Below are 25,640 nucleotides of genomic sequence, written 5' to 3'. Positions count from 1 at the left end.
TTTATCCAGAGATATTTCATAAAGATTCCTAACTGTAGATATTCCCAGTCACTGTTACTGCAGAGACCTCTGTCCTGTGTGCAGGGGGAAGCTGCTCTGATGCTGTCTCCAAACTCAGGATAGGTCAGCTCTGTACTAGAGTAGGTCAGATAGAACGGGGATCAGGATAGGTCAGCTCTGTACAAGGATACGTCACATAGAACGGGGATCAGGATAGGTCAGCTCTGTACTAGGATACGTCACATAGAACGAGGATCGGGATAGGTCAGCTCTGTACAAGGATACGTCACATAGAACGGGGATCAGGATAGGTCAGCTCTGTACTAGGATACGTCACATAGAACGAGGATCAGGATAGGTCAGCTCTGTACTAGAGTAGGTCACATAGAATGGGGATCGGGATAGGTCAGCCCTGTACTAGAGTAGGTCACATAGAACGAGGATCAGGATAGGTCAGCTCTGTACTAGAGTAGGTCACATAGAATGGGGATCGGGATAGGTCAGCCCTGTACTAGAGTAGGTCACATAGAACGGGGATCAGGATAGGTCAGCTCTGTACTAGGATACGTCACATAGAACGAGGATCGGGATAGGTCAGCTCTGTACAAGGATACGTCACATAGAATGGGGATCGGGATAGGTCAGCCCTGTACTAGAGTAGGTCACACAGAACGGGGATCAGGATAGGTCAGCTCTGTACTAGAGTAGGTCACATAGAATGGGGATCGGGATAGGTCAGCCCTGTACTAGAGTAGGTCACATAGAATGGGGATCGGGATAGGTCAGCCCTGTACTAGAGTAGGTCACATAGAACGGGGATCGGGATAGGTCAGCTCTGTACTAGAGTAGGTCACACAGAACGGGGATCGGGATAGGTCAGCTCTGTACTAGGATACCTCACATAGAACGGGGATCAGGATAGGTCAGCTCTGTACTAGGATACGTCACATAGAACGAGGATCAGGATAGGTCAGCTCTGTACTAGAGTAGGTCACATAGAATGGGGATCGGGATAGGTCAGCCCTGTACTAGAGTAGGTCACATAGAACGAGGATCAGGATAGGTCAGCTCTGTACTAGAGTAGGTCACATAGAATGGGGATCGGGATAGGTCAGCCCTGTACTAGAGTAGGTCACACAGAACGGGGATCAGGATAGGTCAGCTCTGTACTAGAGTAGGTCACATAGAATGGGGATCGGGATAGGTCAGCCCTGTACTAGAGTAGGTCACATAGAATGGGGATCGGGATAGGTCAGCCCTGTACTAGAGTAGGTCACATAGAACGGGGATCAGGATAGGTCAGCTCTGTACTAGAGTAGGTCACACAGAACGGGGATCGGGATAGGTCAGCTCTGTACTAGGATACCTCACATAGAACGGGGATCAGGATAGGTCAGCTCTGTACTAGGATACGTCACATAGAACGGGGATCAGGATAGGTCAGCTCTGTACTAGAGTAGGTCACACAGAACGAGGATCGGGATAGGTCAGCTCTGTACTAGAGTAGGTCACATAGAATGGGGATCGGGATAGGTCAGCCCTGTACTAGAGTAGGTCACATAGAACGGGGATCAGGATAGGTCAGCTCTGTACTAGAGTAGGTCACATAGAATGGGGATCGGGATAGGTCAGCCCTGTACTAGGATACGTCACACAGAACGGGGATCGGGATAGGTCAGCTCTGTACTAGGATACCTCACATAGAACGGGGATCAGGATAGGTCAGCTCTGTACTAGGATACCTCACATAGAACGGGGATCAGGATAGGTCAGCTCTGTACTAGGATACCTCACATAGAACGGGGATCAGGATAGGTCAGCTCTGTACTAGGATACGTCACATAGAACGGGGATCAGGATAGGTCAGCTCTGTACTAGGATACGTCACATAGAACGGGGATCAGGATAGGTCAGCTCTGTACTAGAGTAGGTCACACAGAACGGGGATCAGGATAGGTCAGCTCTGTACTAGAGTAGGTCACACAGAACGGGGATCGGGATAGGTCAGCTCTGTACAAGGATACGTCACATAGAACGGGGATCAGGATAGGTCAGCTCTGTACTAGGATACGTCACATAGAACGAGGATCAGGATAGGTCAGCTCTGTACTAGAGTAGGTCACATAGAATGGGGATCGGGATAGGTCAGCCCTGTACTAGAGTAGGTCACATAGAACGGGGATCAGGATAGGTCAGCTCTGTACTAGAGTAGGTCACACAGAACGGGGATCGGGATAGGTCAGCTCTGTACTAGGATACCTCACATAGAACGGGGATCAGGATAGGTCAGCTCTGTACTCTAGAGTAGGTCACACAGAACGAGGATCGGGATAGGTCAGCTCTGTACAAGGATACGTCACATAGAACGGGGATCAGGATAGGTCAGCTCTGTACTAGGATACGTCACATAGAACGAGGATCAGGATAGGTCAGCTCTGTACTAGAGTAGGTCACATAGAATGGGGATCGGGATAGGTCAGCCCTGTACTAGAGTAGGTCACATAGAACGGGGATCAGGATAGGTCAGCTCTGTACTAGAGTAGGTCACACAGAACGGGGATCGGGATAGGTCAGCTCTGTACTAGGATACCTCACATAGAACGGGGATCAGGATAGGTCAGCTCTGTACTAGGATACGTCACATAGAACGGGGATCAGGATAGGTCAGCTCTGTACTAGGATACGTGCTAGAGAGTCTGTAATATATTCGTAGAACGTTGTCTTCTGAGCGCACTTTGCTCCGTGATTGCATCTGCTTCTTTCTGTTCTGCGTGTAAGTCCCAGTCATTGGGTGGTGTACCTGTGTGAACGAACGCTGTCTGTTTCAGAACGGGGAGTTGAAGCTTGCGGACTTCGGCCTCGCCAGAGCATTCGGTATCCCGGTACGCTGTTACTCCGCAGAGGTAAGATCTGTTCTGCCGGTATACTGAGCTCTCCATGGGCATCTGCTGTTCTGTCTTCATCTTTCTCTGTTTCCAGGTGGTGACGCTGTGGTATCGCCCGCCTGATGTACTATTTGGTGCCAAACTTTACTCCACTTCCATAGACATGTGGTCAGCTGGCTGCATCTTTGCAGGTAAAGAGGGGCGTGAATTATTGGTTTGTGTCTTACTGACCAGACTGAGACACAATAACGTATCCGTGCTATAAAGCTGTTCCTGTTCTCTTCCATTTCATTATAAAGTAATGTAATAGGGACTGATCCAGTTCTTCCCAGACCCCTCTCTATCCCATAATGGAGTGTTCCTTTTCTTCACTTGTCAGAGCTGGCCAATGCCGGGAGGCCGCTGTTCCCCGGTAATGATGTAGACGACCAACTGAAGCGGATCTTCCGATATCCTTTTTAAACTTTGGGTGTGAGAATGAGTGTAAGTGGTCCGTTCCCATAATGACATAGTAACATGTACTGTGCGTTCTTCTGTGGCGGAAGATTGCGTCTGTAGCTCTCCTTAACTCGCCGTACATTGCTTGGGACGCCAACAGAAGAGCAGTGGCCAGCTATGACAAAGTTACCAGACTATAAGGTGAGTGTAGGAATTGGTGTTAGAAGTGGGATATAAGCTGGAACTGCCGAGGTATGAACTGGGCGCCGCAAGAATTACCGGAGATCTGTAAAGGTCTGCAGCGGCAACCAAGGAGGTATTACCAACCTCACAAAAAGAACCTGAAAGTGTATTTATTGCTGGGCTTGCATCAGCCACTAAAATGAATTAACTTATGTATGAAAACCTTTTTATTTTGATGAATTCACATAAACATTGAAAAAATGAAAAAAATTACCTTCCAGTTAGTACTGTAAAATTCCTAAACATCGGTAACGCTAAAACAAGAGCAGCGTCTCAATTCTTCACATTCACTTAGAATAAGCTTCATCTGTATCCGCTTGATCCTATGCGATGTAGGTAGGTGTATGTTATGAACCAGTGATGGGCCTGAACACAGCGACTCAATTGGGCAATTACCACTTTCTGGCTTCTGTCTCCTCGTTTTCTTCAGAAAGTAAAAGGTGCACAAGGGTATTAAGGGTGGTGCAAAAACACCACAGTAACCGGGTATGTCTGGGCTTGGGGTCTTCTCCCAGCAAGTAACCGAAAACTGAAGTGAACTTTTTTAAATGTAATTTTGCGTCCAAGTCTCGTGGCGTGGGTGGTCAGTCAGCTGCGTGGTTCTGTGGTAGTGTCCTACAGCATGCAACGTGAAGGTAACGATTGCCTGGTGCAATATGCTTACTTTGCCCATTTCTGTTTAGTGTGCACTAAATGAACGATTTTATCATCACCATAATTTGCTCAGAAACATAAGTAGGTATCCTTGCAGCTAACTGAATGTCTCCTGGTGGCAGCCGTCTAGAAGCTCCATCACCAGCCTGGGGTTACATATGGAGCACACCAGTGGCGTAACTAGAAATTTTTCTCCCCCAAGCCAAAAAATCCTTTGGCGCCCCCCCCTCCCCCCCCCCCCCCCCCCCCATACCCCCTGTAAATGGCACTAGCAAAGGTAGAAAAATGCGCGCGCCGCAGGCGTGCGCCGGCAAAAAGGGTGTGTGGCTTTGTCGAAATGGGCGTGGCTTTGCGTGGAGGGCGTGGCATTGCAGGAAAAGACTTACCTTATACCTCAGTTTTGCAACCTGCACGCCCAGACGTTGGCCACCACAGGAAAGAAAAAAAATCCTGATTCATGCCCCTTACATTATTTGTCATTTTTCCTCCTTATAGTAATGCCCAGTATACATTATTCCACATACTGCAATGGCCCTTAGACATTATTCCACACACAATAATGCACATGACACAATATGCACACACTGTAATGCCCCCGACACATTATGCCACACACCGTAATTCCTGTGACACATTATGACAGGAATCGCAATGCCCGTTATACATTATGCTACACACTGCAATGCCCCTGATACATTATAGCACATACAATGTCTGTGACACAGTATGACACACACCACAATGATCCTGAGACATTATACCACATACCACAATGCCCGTGATATAGTATACAGCACACCGTAATGCCTGATACATTATGACACACACCGCAATGTCCGTGATACATTATGCCACACACCATAATGCCCATTACACATTAAGTTCTACAGTAAGGCTTCCAATTACTTTTAAATTACCTGCTCGTTGCCAGGGGTTTCATGCTCTTGGTTCCATGCACGGTGCCAGGGGTTTTCATGCTCAGGGTGTCATGCTCGTTGCCAGGGGTTTCATGCACTGGGTGTCATGCTCGTTGCTAGGGGGTAGTGCTTGTTGCTAGGGCCATGCTCCCAGTGCCACATATGCCCCCAGTGCCAGATATTCCCCCACAGTGCCAGGTATATGCCCCTAGTGCCAGATATTCCCCCACAGTGCCAGGTACATGCCCCCAGTGCCACATATACCCCCCCCCCCCCCAGTGCCACATATGCCCCCTCAGTGCCTGCTCCCCCCAGTGCCAAATATTCCCCCACAGTGCCACATATGCCCCCTCAGTGCCTGCTCCCCCCAGTGCCAAATATTCCCCCACAGTGCCAGGTATATGCCCCCAGTGCCAGATATTCCCCCACAGTGCCAGGTATATGCCCCCAGTGCCAGATCTGCCCCCACAGTGCCAGGTATATGCCCCCAGTGCCAGATCTTTCCCCCCCCACAGTGCCAGGTATATGCCCCCAGTGCCAGATCTTTCCCCCCCCACAGTGCCAGGTATATGCCCCCAGTGCCAGATCTTCCCCCCCCCACAGTGCCAGGTATATGCCCCCAGTGCCAGATCTTTCCCCCCCCCACAGTGCCAGGTATATGCCCCCAGTGCCAGATCTTCCCCCCACAGTGCCAGGTATATGCCCCCAGTGCCAGATCTTTCCCCCCCCACAGTGCCAGGTATATGCCCCCAGTGCCAGATCTCCCCCCTCCCCCCCCCCCCCACAGTGCCAGGTATATGCCCCCAGTGCCAGATCTTTCCCCCCCCACAGTGCCAGGTATATGCCCCCAGTGCCAGATCTTCCCCCCCCACAGTGCCAGGTATATGCCCCCAGTGCCAGATCTTCCCCCCACAGTGCCAGGTATATGCCCCCAGTGCCAGATCTGCCCCCACAGTGCCAGGTATATACCCCCAGTGCCAGATCTGCCCCCACAGTGCCAGGTATATGCCCCCAGTGCCAGATCTGCCCCCACAGTGCCAGGTATATGCCCCCAGTGCCAGAGCTTCCCCCCACAATGCCAGGTATATGCCCCCAGTGCCAGATCTGCCCCCACAGTGCCAGGTATATGCCCCCAGTGCCAGATCTGCCCCCACAGTGCCAGGTATATGCCCCCAGTGCCAGATCTGCCCCCACAGTGCCAGGTATATGCCCCCAGTGCCAGATCTGCCCCCACAGTGCCAGGTATATGCCCCCAGTGCCAGATCTGCCCCCACAGTGCCAGGTATATGCCCCCAGTGCCTGCTCCCCCGGGCCCCCCCCCCCATGTGTTGGAGGGACACGGAGCGCATCGCGCGTCTCTCCTGTGTCCCTCCTGGCTCTCCCCCGCTGGTCTAATAAAGGAAGTGCCGGTTCGTGAGCCAATCAGAGCTCACGAACGGCACTTCCTTAGACCGGCCGGGGGAGAGAGAGCCAGGGAGGGACACAGGAGAGACGCACGATGTGCTCCGTGTCCCTCCAACACAGCAGGGAGGGAGAGGAGACCGCAGATTGACATGCGGACGCTCGTCCGCATGTCAATCTGTTCTAAGTCAGTGGCGCCCCCGCAGCCCCTCGCCCCTAAGCCACCGCGAGGACTGCGGGGACAGTAGTTACGCCACTGGAGCACACGTTCCCAAAGGTCCTGGTATCTAGCTGGGCCTGGCTTAGGACACCTCTGTAGTAGCTTCCTGTGGAACAGCCTTCCTCTGGGCAATCCTCTGTCGGTTCCACGTGCCAATTCAGCAGGTGTGGTCAATGGGCCTAACGCGCTGCTGTCTACACTGCACACCATGCTCCTGTGGAGGTGGAGCCCAGATAAACAATATGAATTAGGGGCGAGTCCATTACCTATAAGAATTCTTATGAAGCGGGATTGTCATGTGACTGACGGACCTGTAACCTCGTAGACCTGTTCCATCTGCTAATCTCCAGGTTTTTCTTCCAGCCGTACCCTATGTATCCCGCTACCACGTCTCTGGTGAACGTTGTGCCCAAGCTGAACGCCACCGGCCGGGATCTGCTACAGGTACTCTGTTCTCCCTGGCTTGTACGCTTAACATTTGCTCAACCTCCATTCCTAATGCCACCGTCTATTGCTCGCAGGCAGGTTGGTAATTAGCGCAGTCCAATGTTAGTAGTGTTTTCCGAACCATTAGATGCGAGACCAATAGAGGCACCTACCTCAATAGAGACACCTACCTCAATAGAGACACCTACCTCAATAGAGACACCTACCTCAATAGAGACACCTACCTCAATAGAGACACCTACTTAGATGTTTGGAATCAAATTCTTTATTTTTCAATGAGTTCATTATAAATCAAGGCGCCATTACGTTGCCCTGGCATTGTAGTACATACACTGACAATGTTCCATGTTACTAGTATTTCCTAGAACTGCTCTATTCATAACGCTTCCGTCACAGCGTCCCCCACATGCCGCAGTTACACCATAGCAGACATTCGGCTGTTTCTGTACTGGCGACATCTGCAGCTGCATCCGCCATTGTACACACGCTGTCTTCTAGCCTGACACCTGAGACCCGGACTCTGCCGCCTGTTACCCTCTTCCACCTATACCCCATCCAGTGTCCGAGTTCTTTTGCCCATTTTAATATTCTTTCCTATTTGGCAACTTTAAATATGGCTGCCTATAAGGACGTCATCACGGAGCCGCCGTATAACTGTGGCAGGGAATGCTGGTACTTGGCGCGTACTGTGCGCAGAGGCCGGGCAGCCGTAGATCGCTGCGTTCTACTTATTTATCTCTCCTGCTAGTTCCACGTCTCTTCAGTCTCTATGATGCATGGAATGGCCACGTTTCTACCATCTGTGATCGGAGGCACGGGGAGGCCGCGTCTCTTAGTGATCGGATGATTGTGGAGGCCGCGTCTCTTAGTGATCGGATGATTGGGGAGGCCGCGTCTCTTAGTGATCGGATGATTGGGGAGGCCGCGTCTCTTAGTGATCGGATGATTGTGGAGGCCGCGTCTCTTAGTGATCGGATGTATGGGGAGGCCGCGTCGCTTAGTGATCGGATGTATGGGGAGGCCGCGTCTCTTAGTGATCGGATGTATGGGGAGGCCGCGTCTCTTAGTGATCGGATGTATGGGGAGGCCGCGTCTCTTAGTGATCGGATGTATGGGGAGGCCGCGTCTCTTAGTGATCGGATGATTGGGGAGGCCGCGTCTCTTAGTGATAGGATGTATGGGGAGGCCGCGTCTCTTAGTGATCGGATGATTGTGGAGGCCGCGTCTCTTAGTGATCGGATGATTGGGGAGGCCGCGTCTCTTAATGATCGGATGATTGGGGAGGCCGCGTCTCTTAGTGATCGGATGATTGGGGAGGCCGCGTCTCTTAGTGATCGGATGATTGGGGAGGCCGCGTCTCTTAGTGATCGATGATTGGGGAGGCCGCGTCTCTTAGTGATCGGATGATTGGGGAGTCCGCGTCTCTTAGTGATCGGATGCATGAGGAGGCCACGTCTCTTAGTGATCGGATGATTGGGGTGGCCGCGTCTCTTAGTGATCGGATGATTGTGGAGGCCGCGTCTCTTAGTGATCGGATGATTGGGGAGGCCGCGTCTCTTAGTGATCGGATGATTGGGGTGGCCGCGTCTCTTAGTGATCGGATGATTGGGGAGGCCGCGTCTCTTAGTGATCGGATGATTGGGGAGGCCGCGTCTCTTAGTGATCGGATGATTGGGGAGGCCGCGTCTCTTAGTGATCGGATGATTGGGGAGGCCGCTTCTCTTAGTGATCGGATGATTGGGGAGGCCGCTTCTCTTAGTGATCGGATGATAGGGGAGGCCGCGTCTCTTAGTGATCGGATGATTGGGGAGGCCGCGTCTCTTAGTGATCGGATGATTGGGGAGGCCGCGTCTCTTAGTGATCGGATGATTGGGGAGGCCGCGTCTCTTAGTGATCGGATAATTGGGGAGGCCGCGTCTCTTAGTGATCGGATGATTGGGGAGGCCGCGTGTCTTAGTGATCGGAAGATTGGGGCGGCCGCGTCTCTTAGTGATCGCATGTATGGGGAGGCCGCGTCTCTTAGTGATCGGATGCATGGGGAGGCCGTGTCTCTTAATGATGGGGAGGCCGCCGCTCCTAGTGATCGGATGATTGGGGAGGCCGCACCTCTTAGTGATCGGATGATTGGGGTGGCCGCGTCTCTTAGTGATCGGATGATTGGGGAGGCCGCGTCTCTTAGTGATCGGATGATTGGGGAGGCCGCGTCTCTTAGTGATCGGATGATTGGGGAGGCCGCGTCTCTTAGTGATCGGATGATTGTGGAGGCCGCGTCTCTTAGTGATCGGATGATTGGGGAGGCCGCGTCTCTTACTGATCGGATGATTGGGGAGGCCGCGTCTCTTAGTGATCGGATGATTGTGGAGGCCGCGTCTCTTAGTATTCGGATGATTGTGGAGGCCGCGTCTCTTAGTGATCGGATGATTGGGGAGGCCGCGTCTCTTAGTGATCGGATGATTGGGGAGGCCGCGTCTCTTAGTGATCGGATGATTGGGGAGTCCGCGTCTCTTAGTGATCGGATGCATGAGGAGGCCACGTCTCTTAGTGATCGATGATTGGGGAGGCCGCGTCTCTTAGTGATCGGATGATTGGGGAGGCCGCGTCTCTTAGTGATCGGATGATTGGGGAGGCCGCACCTCTTAGTGATCGGATGATTGGGGTGGCCGCGTCTCTTAGTGATCGGATGATTGTGGAGGCCGCGTCTCTTAGTGATCGGATGATTGGGGAGGCCGCGTCTCTTAGTGATCGGATGATTGTGGAGGCCGCGTCTCTTAGTATTCGGATGATTGTGGAGGCCGCGTCTCTTAGTGATCGGATGATTGGGGAGGCCGCGTCTCTTAGTGATCGGATGATTGGGGAGGCCGCGTCTCTTAGTGATCGGATGATTGGGGAGTCCGCGTCTCTTAGTGATCGGATGATTGGGGAGGCCGCGTCTCTTAGTGATCGGATGATTGGGGAGTCCGCGTCTCTTAGTGATCGGATGCATGAGGAGGCCACGTCTCTTAGTGATCGATGATTGGGGAGGCCGCGTCTCTTAGTGATCGGATGATTGGGGAGGCCGCGTCTCTTAGTGATCGGATGATTGGGGAGGCCGCACCTCTTAGTGATCGGATGATTGGGGTGGCCGCGTCTCTTAGTGATCGGATGATTGTGGAGGCCGCGTCTCTTAGTGATCGGATGATTGGGGAGGCCGCGTCTCTTAGTGATCGGATGATTGGGGTGGCCGCGTCTCTTAGTGATCGGATGATTGGGGAGGCCGCGTCTCTTAGTGATCGGATGATTGGGGAGGCCGCGTCTCTTAGTGATCGGATGATTGGGGAGGCCGCGTCTCTTAGTGATCGGATGATTGGGGAGGCCGCGTCTCTTAGTGATCGGATGATTGGGGAGGCCGCGTCTCTTAGTGATCGGATGATTGGGGAGGCCGCGTCTCTTAGTGATCGGATGATTGGGGAGGCCGCGTCTCTTAGTGATCGGATGATTGGGGAGTCCGCGTCTCTTAGTGATCGGATGATTGGGGAGGCCGCGTCTCTCAGTGATCGGATGATTGGGGAGTCCGCGTCTCTTAGTGATCGGATGCATGAGGAGGCCACGTCTCTTAGTGATCGATGATTGGGGAGGCCGCGTCTCTTAGTGATCGGATGATTGGGGAGGCCGCGTCTCTTAGTGATCGGATGATTGGGGAGGCCGCGTCTCTTAGTGATCGGATGATTGGGGAGACCGCGTCTCTTAGTGATCGGATGGTTGGGGAGGCCGCGTCTCTTAGTGATCGGATGATTGGGGAGGCCGCGTCTCTTAGTGATCGGATGATTGGGGAGGCCGCGTCTCTTAGTGATCGGATGATTGGGGAGGCCGCGTCTCTTAGTGATCGGATGATTGGGGAGGCCGCGTCTCTTAGTGATCGGATGATTGGGGAGGCCGGGTCTCTTAGTGATCGGATGATTGGGGAGGCCGCTTCTCTTAGTGATCGGATGATTGGGGAGGCCGCTTCTCTTAGTGATCGGATGATTGGGGAGGCCGCTTCTCTTAGTGATCGGATGATTGGGGAGGCCGCGTCTCTTAGTGATCGGATGATTGGGGAGGCCGCGTCTATTAGTGATTGGATGATTGGGGTGGCCGCGTCTCTTAGTGATCGGATGATTGGGGAGGCCGCTTCTCTTAGTGATCGGATGATTGGGGAGGCCGCTTCTCTTAGTGATCGGATGATTGGGGAGGCCGCTTCTCTTAGTGATCGGATGATTGGGGAGGCCGCTTCTCTTAGTGATCGGATGATTGGGGAGGCCGCTTCTCTTAGTGATCGGATGATTGGGGAGGCCGCGTCTCTTAGTGATTGGATGATTGGGGAGGCCGCGTCTCTTAGTGATTGGATGATTGGGGAGGCCGCGTCTATTAGTGATTGGATGATTGGGGTGGCCGCGTCTCTTAGTGATCGGATGATTGGGGAGGTCGCGTCTCTTAGTGATCGGATGATTGGGGAGGCCGCGTCTCTTAGTGATCGGATGATTGGGGAGGCCGCGTCTCTTAGTGATCGGATGATTGGGGAGGCCGCGTCTCTTAGTGATCGGATGATTGGGGAGGCCGCGTCTCTTAGTGATCGGATGATTGGGGAGGCCGCGTCTCTTAGTGATCGGATGATTGGGGAGGCCGCGTCTCTTAGTGATCGGATGATTGGGGAGGCCGCGTCTCTTAGTGATCGGATGATTGGGGAGGCCGCGTCTCTTAGTGATCGGATGATTGGGGAGGCTGTGTCTTAGTGATCGGATGATTGGGGAGGCCGCGTCTCTTAGTGATCGGATGATTGGGGAGGCCGCGTCTCTTAGTGATCGGATGATTGGGGAGGCCGCGTCTCTTACTGATCGGATGAGTGGGGAAGCCGCGTCTCTTACTGATCGGATGAGTGGGGAGGCCGCGTCTCTTAGTGATCGGATGATTGGGGAGGCCGCGTGTCTTAGTGATCGGAAGATTGGGGCGGCCGCGTCTCTTAGTGATCGCATATATGGGGAGGCCGCGTCTCTTAGTGATCGGATGCATGGGGAGGCCGTGTCTCTTAGTGATGGGGAGGCCGCCGCTCCTAGTGATCGGATGATTGGGGAGGCCGCCGCTCCTAGTGATCGGATGATTGGGGAGGCCGCGTCTCTTAGTGATCGGATGATTGGGGAGGCCGCGTCTCTTAGTGATCGATGATTGGGGAGGCCGCGTCTCTTAGTGATCGGATGATTGGGGAGGCCGCGTCTCTTAGTGATCGGATGATTGGGGAGGCCGCGTCTCTTAGTGATCGGATGATTGGGGAGGCCGCGTCTCTTAGTGATCGGATGATTGGGGAGGCCGCGTCTCTTAGTGATCGGATGATTGGGGAGGCCGCGTCTCTTAGTGATCGGATGATTGGGGAGGCCGCGTCTCTTAGTGATCGGATGATTGGGGAGGCCGCGTCTCTTAATGATCGGATGATTGGGGAGGCCGCGTCTCTTAGTGATCGGATGATTGGGGAGGCCGCGTCTCTTAGTGATCGGATGATTGGGGAGGCCGCGTCTCTTAGTGATCGGATGATTGGGGAGGCCGCGTCTCTTAGTGATCGGATGATTGGGGAGGCCGCGTCTCTTAATGATCGGATTGGGAAGGCCACGTCTCTTAATGATCGGATGATTGGGGAGGCCGCGTCTCTTAGTGATCGGATGATTGGGGTGGCCGCGTCTCTTAGTGATCGGATGATTGTGGAGGCCGCGTCTCTTAGTGATCGGATGATTGGGGAGGCCGCGTCTCTTAGTGATCGGATGATTGGGGTGGCCGCGTCTCTTAGTGATCGGATGATTGTGGAGGCCGCGTCTCTTAGTGATCGGATGATTGGGGAGGCCGCGTCTCTTAGTGATCGGATGATTGGGGAGGCCGCGTCTCTTAGTGATCGGATGATTGTGGAGGCCGCGTCTCTTAGTGATCGGATGATTGGGGAGGCCGCGTCTCTTAGTGATCGGATGATTGGGGAGGCCGCGTCTCTTAGTGATCGGATGATTGGGGAGGTCGCGTCTCTTAGTGATCGGATGATTGGGGAGGTCGCGTCTCTTAGTGATCGGATGATTGGGGAGGCCGCGTCTCTTAGTGATCGGATGATTGGGGAGGCCGCGTCTCTTAGTGATCGGATGATTGGGGAGGCCGCGTCTCTTAGTGATCGGATGATTGGGGAGGCCGCGTCTCTTAGTGATCGGATGATTGGGGAGGCCGCGTCTCTTAGTGATCGGATGATTGGGGAGACCGCGTCTCTTAGTGATCGGATGGTTGGGGAGGTCGCGTCTCTTAGTGATCGGATGGTTGGGGAGGCCGCGTCTCTTAGTGATCGGATGATTGGGGAGGCCGCGTCTCTTAGTGATCGGATGATTGGGGAGGCTGTGTCTTAGTGATCGGATGATTGGGGAGGCCGCGTCTCTTAGTGATCGGATGATTGGGGAGGCCGCGTCTCTTAGTGATCGGATGATTGGGGAGGCCGCGTCTCTTAGTGATCGGATGATTGGGGAGGCCGCTTCTCTTAGTGATCGGATGATTGGGGAGGTCGCGTCTCTTAGTGATCGGATGATTGGGGAGGCCGCGTCTCTTAGTGATCGGATGATTGGGGAGGCCGTGTCTCTTAGTGATTGGATGATTGTGGAGGCCGCGTCTCTTAGTGATCGGATGTATGGGGAGGCCGCGTCTCTTAGTGATAGGATGATTGGGGAGGCCGTGTCTCTTAGTGATCGGATGATTGTGGAGGCCGTGTCTCTTAGTGATCGGATGATTGTGGAGGCCGCGTCTCTTAGTGATCGGATGTATGGGGAGGCCGCGTCTCTTAGTGATCGGATGATTGGGGAGGCCGTGTCTCTTAGTGATCGGATGATTGTGGAGGCCGCGTCTCTTAGTGATCGGATGTATGGGGAGGCCGCGTCTCTTAGTGATCGGATGATTGGGGAGGCCGCGTCTCTTAGTGATCGGATGATTGGGGAGGCCGCTTCTCTTAGTGATCGGATGATTGGGGAGGCCGCGTCTATTAGTGATCGGATGATTGGGGTGGCCGCGTCTCTTAGTGATCGGATGATTGGGGAGGCCGCTTCTCTTAGTGATCGGATGATTGGGGAGGCCGCGTCTCTTAGTGATCGGATGATTGGGGAGGCCGCGTCTCTTAGTGATCGGATGATTGGGGAGGCCGCGTCTCTTAGTGATCGGATGATTGGGGAGGCCGCGTCTCTTAGTGATCGGATGATTGGGGAGGCCGCGTCTCTTAGTGATCGGATGATTGGGGAGGCCGCGTCTCTTAGTGATCGGATGATTGGGGAGGCCGCGTCTCTTAGTGATCGGATGATTGGGGAGGCTGTGTCTTAGTGATCGGATGATTGGGGAGGCCGCGTCTCTTAGTGATCGGATGATTGGGGAGGCCGCGTCTCTTAGTGATCGGATGATTGGGGAGGCCGCGTCTCTTACTGATCGGATGAGTGGGGAAGCCGCGTCTCTTACTGATCGGATGAGTGGGGAGGCCGCGTCTCTTACTGATCGGATGATTGGGGAGGCCGCGTCTCTTAGTGATCGGATGATTGGGGAGGCCGCGTGTCTTAGTGATCGGAAGATTGGGGCGGCCGCGTCTCTTAGTGATCGCATATATGGGGAGGCCGCGTCTCTTAGTGATCGGATGCATGGGGAGGCCGTGTCTCTTAGTGATGGGGAGGCCGCCGCTCCTAGTGATCGGATGATTGGGGAGGCCGCCGCTCCTAGTGATCGGATGATTGGGGAGGCCGCGTCTCTTAGTGATCGGATGATTGGGGAGGCCGCGTCTCTTAGTGATCGATGATTGGGGAGGCCGCGTCTCTTAGTGATCGGATGATTGGGGAGGCCGCGTCTCTTAGTGATCGGATGATTGGGGAGGCCGCGTCTCTTAGTGATCGGATGATTGGGGAGGCCGCGTCTCTTAGTGATCGGATGATTGGGGAGGCCGCGTCTCTTAGTGATCGGATGATTGGGGAGGCCGCGTCTCTTAGTGATCGGATGATTGGGGAGGCCGCGTCTCTTAGTGATCGGATGATTGGGGAGGCCGCGTCTCTTAATGATCGGATGATTGGGGAGGCCGCGTCTCTTAGTGATCGGATGATTGGGGAGGCCGCGTCTCTTAGTGATCGGATGATTGGGGAGGCCGCGTCTCTTAGTGATCGGATGATTGGGGAGGCCGCGTCTCTTAGTGATCGGATGATTGGGGAGGCCGCGTCTCTTAATGATCGGATTGGGAAGGCCACGTCTCTTAATGATCGGATGATTGGGGAGGCCGCGTCTCTTAGTGATCGGATGATTGGGGTGGCCGCGTCTCTTAGTGATCGGATGATTGTGGAGGCCGCGTCTCTTAGTGATCGGATGATTGGGGAGGCCGCGTCTCTTAGTGATCGGATGATTGGGGTGGCCGCGTCTCTTAGTGATCGGATGATTGTGGAGGCCGCGTCTCTTAGTGATCGGATGATTGGGGAGGCCGCGTCTCTTAGTGATCGGATGATTGGGGAGGCCGCGTCTCTTAGTGATCGGATGATTGTGGAGGCCGCGTCTCTTAGTGATCGGATGATTGGGGAGGCCGCTTCTCTTAGTGATCGGATGATTGGGGAGGCCGCGTCTCTTAGTGATCGGATGATTGGGGAGGTCGCGTCTCTTAGTGATCGGATGATTGGGGAGGTCGCGTCTCTTAGTGATCGGATGATTGGGGAGGCCGCGTCTCTTAGTGATCGGATGATTGGGGAGGCCGCGTCTCTTAGTGATCGGATGATTGGGGAGGCCGCGTCTCTTAGTGATCGGATGATTGGGGAGGCCGCGTCTCTTAGTGATCGGATGATTGGGGAGGCCGCGTCTCTTAGTGATCGGATGATTGGGGAGGCCGCGTCTCTTAGTGATCGGATGATTGGGGAGACCGCGTCTCTTAGTGATCGGATGGTTGGGGAGGTCGCGTCTCTTAGTGATCGGATGGTTGGGGAGGCCGCGTCTCTTAGTGATCGGATGATTGGGGAGGCCGCGTCTCTTAGTGATCGGATGATTGGGGAGGCTGTGTCTTAGTGATCGGATGATTGGGGAGGCCGCGTCTCTTAGTGATCGGATGATTGGGGAGGCCGCGTCTCTTAGTGATCGGATGATTGGGGAGGCCGCGTCTCTTAGTGATCGGATGATTGGGGAGGCCGCTTCTCTTAGTGATCGGATGATTGGGGAGGTCGCGTCTCTTAGTGATCGGATGATTGGGGAGGCCGCGTCTCTTAGTGATCGGATGATTGGGGAGGCCGTGTCTCTTAGTGATTGGATGATTGTGGAGGCCGCGTCTCTTAGTGATCGGATGTATGGGGAGGCCGCGTCTCTTAGTGATAGGATGATTGGGGAGGCCGTGTCTCTTAGTGATCGGATGATTGTGGAGGCCGTGTCTCTTAGTGATCGGATGATTGTGGAGGCCGCGGGTCTCTTAGTGATCGGATGTATGGGGAGGCCGCGTCTCTTAGTGATCGGATGATTGGGGAGGCCGTGTCTCTTAGTGATCGGATGATTGTGGAGGCCGCGTCTCTTAGTGATCGGATGTATGGGGAGGCCGCGTCTCTTAGTGATCGGATGATTGGGGAGGCCGCGTCTCTTAGTGATCGGATGATTGGGGAGGCCGCTTCTCTTAGTGATCGGATGATTGGGGAGGCCGCGTCTATTAGTGATCGGATGATTGGGGTGGCCGCGTCTCTTAGTGATCGGATGATTGGGGAGGCCGCTTCTCTTAGTGATCGGATGATTGGGGAGGCCGCTTCTCTTAGTGATCGGATGATAGGGGAGGCCGCGTCTCTTAGTGATCGGATGATTGGGGAGGCCGCGTCTATTAGTGATTGGATGATTGGGGTGGCCGCGTCTCTTAGTGATCGGATGATTGGGGAGGTCGCGTCTCTTAGTGATCGGATGATTGGGGAGGCCGCGTCTCTTAGTGATCGGATGATTGGGGAGGCCGCGTCTCTTAGTGATCGGATGATTGGGGAGGCCGCGTCTCTTAGTGATCGGATGATTGGGGAGGCCGCGTCTCTTAGTGATCGGATGATTGGGGAGGCCGCGTCTCTTAGTGATCGGATGATTGGGGAGGCCGCGTCTCTTAGTGATCGGATGATTGGGGAGGCCGCGTCTCTTAGTGATCGGATGATTGGGGTGGCCGCGTCTCTTACTGATCGGATGAGTGGGGAGGCCGCGTCTCTTAGTGATCGGATGAGTGGGGAGGCCGCGTCTCTTAGTGATTGGATGATTGGGGTGGCCGCGTCTCTTACTGATTGGATGATTGGGGTGGCCGCGTCTCTTACTGATCGGATGAGTGGGGAGGCCGCGTCTCTTAGTGATCGGATGATTGGGGAGGCCGCGTCTCTTAGTGATCGGATGATTGGGGAGACCGCGTCTCTTAGTGATCGGATGGTTGGGGAGGTCGCGTCTCTTAGTGATCGGATGATTGGGGAGGCCGCGTCTCTTAGTGATCGGATGATTGGGGAGGCCGCGTCTCTTAGTGATCGGATGATTGGGGAGGCTGTGTCTTAGTGATCGGATGATTGGGGAGGCCGCGTCTCTTAGTGATCGGATGATTGGGGAGGCCGCGTCTCTTAGTGATCGGATGATTGGGGAGGCCGCGTCTCTTAGTGATCGGATGATTGGGGAGGCCGCGTCTCTTAGTGATCGGATGATTGGGGAGGCCGCGTCTCTTAGTGATCGGATTTATGGGGAGGCCGCTTCTCTTAGTGATCGGATGATTGGGGAGGTCGCTTCTCTTAGTGATTGGATGATTGGGGAGGCCGCTTCTCTTAGTGATCGGATGTATGGGGAGGCCGCGTCTCTTAGTGATCGGATGATTGGGGAGGCCGTGTCTCTTAGTGATCGGATGATTGTGGAGGCCGCGTCTCTTAGTGATCGGATGTATGGGGAGGCCGCGTCTCTTAGTGATCGGATGATTGGGGAGGCCGCGTCTCTTAGTGATCGGATGATTGGGGAGGCCGCTTCTCTTAGTGATCGGATGATTGGGGAGGCCGCGTCTCTTAGTGATCGGATGATTGGGGAGGCCGCGTCTCTTAGTGATCGGATGTATGAGTAGGCCGCGTCTCTTAGTGATCGGATGATTGGGGAGGCCGCGTCTCTTAGTGATCGGATGATTGGGGAGGCCGTGTCTCTTAGTGATCGGATGTATGGGGAGGCCGCGTCTCTTAGTGATCGGATGATTGTGGAGGCCGCGTCTCTTAGTGATCGGATGATTGGGGAGGCCGGGTCTCTTAGTGATCGGATGATTGGGGAGGCCGCTTCTCTTAGTGATCGGATGATTGGGGAGGCCGCGTCTCTTAGTGATCGGATGATTGGGGAGGTCGCGTCTCTTAGTGATCGGATGATTGGGGAGGCCGCTTCTCTTAGTGATCGGATGATTGGGGAGGCCGCTTCTCTTAGTGATTGGATGATTGGGGAGGCCGCTTCTCTTAGTGATCGGATGATTGGGGAGGCCGCGTCTCTTAGTGATCGGATGATTGGGGAGGCCACGTCTCTTAGACGCGGCCTCCCCAATCATCCGATCACTAAGAGAAGCGGCCTCCCCAATCATCCGATCACTAAGAGAAGCGGCCTCCCCAATCATCCGATCACTAAGAGACGCGGCCACCCCAATCATCCAATCACTAATAGACGCGGCCTCCCCAATCATCCGATCACTATTAGTGATTGGATGATTGGGGTGGCCGCGTCTCTTAGTGATCGGATGATTGGGGAGGCCGCTTCTCTTAGTGATCGGATGATTGGGGAGGCCGCTTCTCTTAGTGATCGGATGATTGGGGAGGCCGCGTCTCTTAGTGATCGGATGATTGGGGAGGCCGCGTCTCTTAGTGATTGGATGATTGGGGAGGCCGCGTCTCTTAGTGATCGGATGATTGGGGAGGCCGGGTCTCTTAGTGATCGGATGATTGGGGAGGCCGCGTCTCTTAGTGATCGGATGATTGGGGAGGCCGCTTCTCTTAGTGATCGGATGATTGGGGAGGCCGCTTCTCTTAGTGATCGGATGATTGGGGAGGCCGCGTCTCTTAGTGATCGGATGATTGGGGAGGTCGCGTCTCTTAGTGATCGGATGATTGGGGAGGCCGCTTCTCTTAGTGATCGGATGATTGGGGAGGCCGCGTCCCTTAGTGATCGGATGATTGGGGAGGCCGCTTCTCTTAGTGATCGGATGATTGGGGAGGCCGCTTCTCTTAGTGATCGGATGATTGGGGAGGCCGCGTCTCTTAGTGATCGGATGATTGGGGAGGTCGCGTCTCTTAGTGATCGGATGATTGGGGAGGCCGCTTCTCTTAGTGATCGGATGATTGGGGAGGCCGCTTCTCTTAGTGATTGGATGATTGGGGAGGCCGCTTCTCTTAGTGATCGGATGATTGGGGAGGCCGCGTCTCTTAGTGATCGGATGATTGGGGAGGCCACGTCTCTTAGACGCGGCCTCCCCAATCATCCGATCACTAAGAGAAGCGGCCTCCCCAATCATCCGATCACTAAGAGAAGCGGCCTCCCCAATCATCCGATCACTAAGAGACGCGGCCACCCCAATCATCCAATCACTAATAGACGCGGCCTCCCCAATCATCCGATCACTATTAGTGATTGGATGATTGGGGTGGCCGCGTCTCTTAGTGATCAGATGATTGGGGAGGCCGCTTCTCTTAGTGATCGGATGATTGGGGAGGCCGCTTCTCTTAGTGATCGGATGATTGGGGAGGCCGCGTCTCTTAGTGATCGGATGATTGGGGAGGCCGCGTCTCTTAGTGATCGGATGATTGGGGAGGCCGCGTCTCTTAGTGATCGGATGATTGGGGAGGCCGCTTCTCTTAGTGATTGGATGATTGGGGAGGCCGCGTCTCTTAGTGATCGGATTTATGGGGAGGCCGCTTCTCTTAGTGATCGGATGATTGGGGAGGTCGCGTCTCTTAGTGATCGGATGATTGGGGAGGCCGCGTCTCTTAGTGATCGGATGTATGGGGAGGCCGCGTCTCTTAGTGATAGGATGATTGGGGAGGCCGTGTCTCTTAGTGATCGGATGATTGTGGAGGCCGCGTCTCTTAGTGATCGGATGTATGGGGAGGCCGCGTCTCTTAGTGATCGGATGATTGGGGAGGCCGTGTCTCTTAGTGATCGGATGATTGTGGAGGCCGCGTCTCTTAGTGATCGGATGTATGGGGAGGCCGCGTCTCTTAGTGATCGGATGATTGGGGAGGCCGCGTCTCTTAGTGATCGGATGATTGGGGAGGCCGCTTCTCTTAGTGATCGGATGATTGGGGAGGCCGCGTCTCTTAGTGATCGGATGATTGGGGAGGCCGCGTCTCTTAGTGATCGGATGTATGAGTAGGCCGCGTCTCTTAGTGATCGGATGATTGGGGAGGCCGCGTCTCTTAGTGATCGGATGATTGGGGAGGCCGTGTCTCTTAGTGATCGGATGTATGGGGAGGCCGCGTCTCTTAGTGATCGGATGATTGTGGAGGCCGCGTCTCTTAGTGATCGGATGATTGGGGAGGCCGGGTCTCTTAGTGATCGGATGATTGGGGAGGCCGCGTCTCTTAGTGATCGGATGATTGGGGAGGCCGCTTCTCTTAGTGATCGGATGATTGGGGAGGCCGCTTCTCTTAGTGATCGGATGATTGGGGAGGCCGCGTCTCTTAGTGATCGGATGATTGGGGAGGTCGCGTCTCTTAGTGATCGGATGATTGGGGAGGCCGCTTCTCTTAGTGATCGGATGATTGGGGAGGCCGCTTCTCTTAGTGATTGGATGATTGGGGAGGGCCGCTTCTCTTAGTGATCGGATGATTGGGGAGGCCGCATCTATTAGTGATTGGATGATTGGGGTGGCCGCGTCTCTTAGTGATCGGATGATTGGGGAGGCCGCTTCTCTTAGTTATCGGATGATTGGGGAGGCCGCTTCTCTTAGTGATCGGATGATTGGGGAGGCCGCGTCTCTTAGTGATCGGATGATTGGGGAGGCCGCGTCTATTAGTGATTGGATGATTGGGGTGGCCGCGTCTCTTAGTGATCGGATGATTGGGGAGGTCGCGTCTCTTAGTGATCGGATGATTGGGGAGGCCGCGTCTCTTAGTGATCGGATGTATGGGGAGGCCGCGTCTCTTAGTGGTCGGATGTATGGGGAGGCCGCGTCTCTTAGTGATCGGATGATTGGGGAGGCCGCGTCTCTTAGTGATCGGATGGTTGGGGAGGCCGCGTCTCTTAGTGATCGGATGATTGGGGAGGCCGCTTCTCTTAGTGATCGGATGATTGGGGAGGCCGCTTCTCTTAGTGATCGGATGATTGGGGAGGTCGCGTCTCTTAGTGATCGGATGATTGGGGAGGCCGCGTCTATTAGTGATTGGATGATTGGGGTGGCCGCGTCTCTTAGTGATCGGATGATTGGGGAGGCCGCGTCTCTTAGTGATCGGATGATTGGGGAGGCCGCGTCTATTAGTGATTGGATGATTGGGGTGGCCGCGTCTCTTAGTGATCGGATGATTGGGGAGGCCGCTTCTCTTAGTTATCGGATGATTGGGGAGGCCGCTTCTCTTAGTGATCGGATGATTGGGGAGGCCGCGTCTCTTAGTGATCGGATGATTGGGGAGGCCGCGTCTATTAGTGATTGGATTGATTGGGGTGGCCGCGTCTCTTAGTGATCGGATGATTGGGAGGTCGCGTCTCTTAGTGATCGGATGATTGGGAGGCCGCGTCTCTTAGTGATCGGATGTATGGGAGGCCGCGTCTCTTAGTGGTCGGATGTATGGAGAGGCCGCGTCTCTTAGTGATCGGATGATTGGGGAGGCCGCGTCTCTTAGTGATCGGATGGTTGGGGAGGCCGCGTCTCTTAGTGATCGGATGATTGGGGAGGCGCTCTCTTAGTGATCGGATGATTGGGGAGGCCGCTTCTCTTAGTGATCGGATGATTGGGGAGGTCGCGTCTCTTAGTGATCGGATGATTGGGTAGCCGCGTCTATTAGTGATTGGATGATTGGGTGGCCGCGTCTCTTAGTGATCGGATGATTGGGGAGGCCGCTTCTCTTAGTGATCGGATGATTGTGGAGGTCGCGTCTCTTACTGATCGGATGAGTGGGGAGGGCCGCGTCTTAGTGATAGGATGATTGGGGAGGCCGCGTCTCTTAGTGATCGGATGCATGGGGAGGCCGCGTCTCTTAATGATCGGTGATTGGGAGGCGCGTCTCTAGTATCGGATGATTGGGGAGGGCCGCGTCTCTTAGTGATCGGATGATTGGGGAGGCCGCGTCTCTTAGTGATCGGATGATTGGGGAGGCCGCGTCTCTTAGTGATCGGATGATTGGGGAGGCCGCGTCTCTTAGTGATCGGATGATTGGGGAGGCCGCGTCTCTTAGTGATCGGATGATTGGGGAGGCCGCGTCTCTTAGTGATCGGATGATTGGGGAGGCCGCGTCTCTTAGTGATCGGATGATTGTAGAGGCCGCGTCTCTTAGTGATCGGATAATTGTGGAGGCCGCGTCTCTTAGTGATCGGATGTATGGGGAGGCCGCGTCTCCTAGTGATCGGATGATTGGGGAAGCCGCGTCTCTTAGTGATCGGATGATTGGGGAGGCCGCGTCTCTTAGTGATCGGATGATTGGGGAGGCCGCGTCTCTTAGTGATCGGATGATTGGGGAGGCCGCGTCTCTTAGTGATCGGATGATTGGGGAGGCCGCGTCTCTTAGTGATCGGATGATTGGGGAGGCCGCGTCTCTTAGTGATCGGATGATTGGGGGAGGCCGCGTCTCTTAGTGATCGGATGATTGGGAGGCGCGTCTCTTAGTGATCGGATGATTGGGGAGGCCGCGTCTCTTAGTGATCGGATGATTGGGGAGGCCGCGTCTCTTAGTGATCGGATGATTGGGGAGGCCGCGTCTCTTAGTGATCGGATGATTGGGGAGGCCGCGTCTCTTAGTGATCGGATGATTGGGGAGGCCGCGTCTCTTAGTGATCGGATGATTGGGGAGGCTGCGTCTCTTAGTGATCGGATGATTGGGGAGGCCGCGTCTCTTAGTGATCGGATGATTGGGAGGCCGCGTCTCTTAGTGATCGGATGATTGGGGAGGCCGCGTCTCTTAGTGATCGGATGATTGGGGAGGCTGCGTCTCTTAGTGATCGGATGATTGGGGAGGCTGCGTCTCTTAGTGATCGGATGATTGGGGAGGCTGCGTCTCTTAGTGATCGGATGATTGGGGAGGCTGCGTCTCTTAGTGATCGGATGATTGGGGAGGCCGCGTCTCTTAGTGATCGGATGATTGGGAGAGGCCGCGTCTCTTAGTGATCGGATGATTGGGGAGGCGCGTCTCTTAGTGATCGGATGATTGGTGAGGCCGCGACTCTTATGATCGGATGATTGGTGAGGCCGCGTCTCTTAATGATCGGATGATTGGGGAGGCCGCGTCTCTTAGTGATCGGATGATTGGGAAGGCCGCGTCTCTTAATGATCGGATGATTGGGGAGGCCGCGTCTCTTAATGATCGGATGATTGGGGAGGCAGCGTCTCTTAATGATCGGATGATTGGGGAGGCCGCGTCTCTTAATGATCGGATGATTGGGGAGGCAGCGTCTCTTAGTGATCGGATGTTTGGGGAGGCCGCGTCTCTTAGTGATCGGATGATTGGGGAGGCCGCGTCTCTTAGTGATCGGATGATTGGGGAGACCGCGTCTCTTAGTGATCGATGATTGGGGAGGCCGCGTCTCTTAGTGATTGGGAGTCCGCGTCTCTTAGTGACGGATGCATGAGGAGGCCACGTCTCTTAGTGATCGGATGATTGGGGAGGCCGCGTCTCTTAGTGATCGGATGATTGGGGAGGCCGCGTCTCTTAGTGATCGGATGATTGGGGAGGCCGCGTCTCTTAGTGATCGGATAATTGGGGAGGCCGCGTCTCTTAGTGATCGGATGATTGGGGAGGCCGCGTGTCTTAGTGATCGGAAGATTGGGGCGGCCGCGTCTCTAGTGATCGCATGTATGGGGAGGCCGCGTCTCTTAGTGATCGGATGCATGGGGAGGCCGTGTCTCTTAATGATGGGGAGGCCGCCGCTCCTAGTGATCGGATGATTGGGGAGGCCGCACCTCTTAGTGATCGGATGATTGGGGTGGCCGCGTCTCTTAGTGATCGGATGATTGGGGAGGCCGCGTCTCTTAGTGATCGGATGATTGGGGAGGCCGCGTCTCTTAGTGATCGGATGATTGGGGAGGCCGCGTCTCTTAGTGATCGGATGATTGTGGAGGCCGCGTCTCTTAGTGATCGGATGATTGGGGAGGCCGCGTCTCTTACTGATCGGATGATTGGGGAGGCCGCGTCTCTTAGTGATCGGATGATTGTGGAGGCCGCGTCTCTTAGTATTCGGATGATTGTGGAGGCCGCGTCTCTTAGTGATCGGATGATTGGGGAGGCCGCGTCTCTTAGTGATCGGATGATTGGGGAGGCCGCGTCTCTTAGTGATCGGATGATTGGGGAGGCCGCGTCTCTTAGTGATCGGATGATTGGGGAGTCCGCGTCTCTTAGTGATCGGATGCATGAGGAGGCCACGTCTCTTAGTGATCGATGATTGGGGAGGCCGCGTCTCTTAGTGATCGGATGATTGGGGAGGCCGCGTCTCTTAGTGATCGGATGATTGGGGAGGCCGCACCTCTTAGTGATCGGATGATTGGGGTGGCCGCGTCTCTTAGTGATCGGATGATTGTGGAGGCCGCGTCTCTTAGTGATCGGATGATTGGGGAGGCCGCGTCTCTTAGTGATCGGATGATTGGGGAGGCCGCGTCTCTTAGTGATCGGATGATTGTGGAGGCCGCGTCTCTTAGTGATCGGATGATTGGGGAGGCCGCGTCTCTTAGTGATCGGATGATTGGGGAGGCCGCGTCTCTTAGTGATCGGATGATTGGGGAGGCCGCGTCTCTTAGTGATCGGATGATTGGGGAGGCCGCTTCTCTTAGTGATCGGATGATTGGGGAGGCCGCTTCTCTTAGTGATCGGATGATAGGGGAGGCCGCGTCTCTTAGTGATCGGATGATTGGGGAGGCCGCGTCTCTTAGTGATCGGATGATTGGGGAGGCCGCGTCTATTAGTGATTGGATGATTGGGGTGGCCGCGTCTCTTAGTGATCGGATGATTGGGGAGGCCGCTTCTCTTAGTGATCGGATGATAGGGGAGGCCGCGTCTCTTAGTGATCGGATGATTGGGGAGGCCGCGTCTCTTAGTGATCGGATGATTGGGGAGGCTGTGTCTTAGTGATCGGATGATTGGGGAGGCCGCGTCTCTTAGTGATCGGATGATTGGGGAGGCCGCGTCTCATAGTGATCGGATGATTGGGGAGGCCGCGTCTCTTACTGATCGGATGATTGGGGAAGCCGCGTCTCTTACTGATCGGATGAGTGGGGAGGCCGCGTCTCTTACTGATCGGATGATTGGGGAGGCCGCGTCT

At 54.7% G+C, this 25,640-nt stretch overlaps 1 protein-coding gene across 2 annotated transcripts in view; it reads left to right on the top strand.

Annotated features, from left to right (window-relative positions):
* The window catches only part of CDK5 (cyclin dependent kinase 5), a 57,540-nt gene that overhangs the window by 6,805 nt on the left and 25,095 nt on the right, over positions 1 to 25,640 (top strand). For both annotated transcript variants that reach the window (XM_063924653.1, XM_063924652.1), the window contains exons 7-11: positions 2,829 to 2,903; positions 2,980 to 3,076; positions 3,265 to 3,336; positions 3,466 to 3,524; positions 7,122 to 7,202. In XM_063924653.1, the coding sequence (XP_063780723.1) occupies positions 2,829 to 2,903; positions 2,980 to 3,076; positions 3,265 to 3,336; positions 3,466 to 3,524; positions 7,122 to 7,202 (384 nt within the window). The remainder of the gene's footprint in view (positions 1 to 2,828; positions 2,904 to 2,979; positions 3,077 to 3,264; positions 3,337 to 3,465; positions 3,525 to 7,121; positions 7,203 to 25,640) is intronic.

Source organism: Pseudophryne corroboree, chromosome 5 (genome assembly GCF_028390025.1).
Source record: "Pseudophryne corroboree isolate aPseCor3 chromosome 5, aPseCor3.hap2, whole genome shotgun sequence".
In the NCBI taxonomy this organism is placed as follows: Eukaryota; Metazoa; Chordata; class Amphibia; order Anura; family Myobatrachidae; genus Pseudophryne; species Pseudophryne corroboree.
Note: the sequence above shows the minus strand (reverse complement) of the source record. Positions and strands in the feature narration are given on the sequence as shown.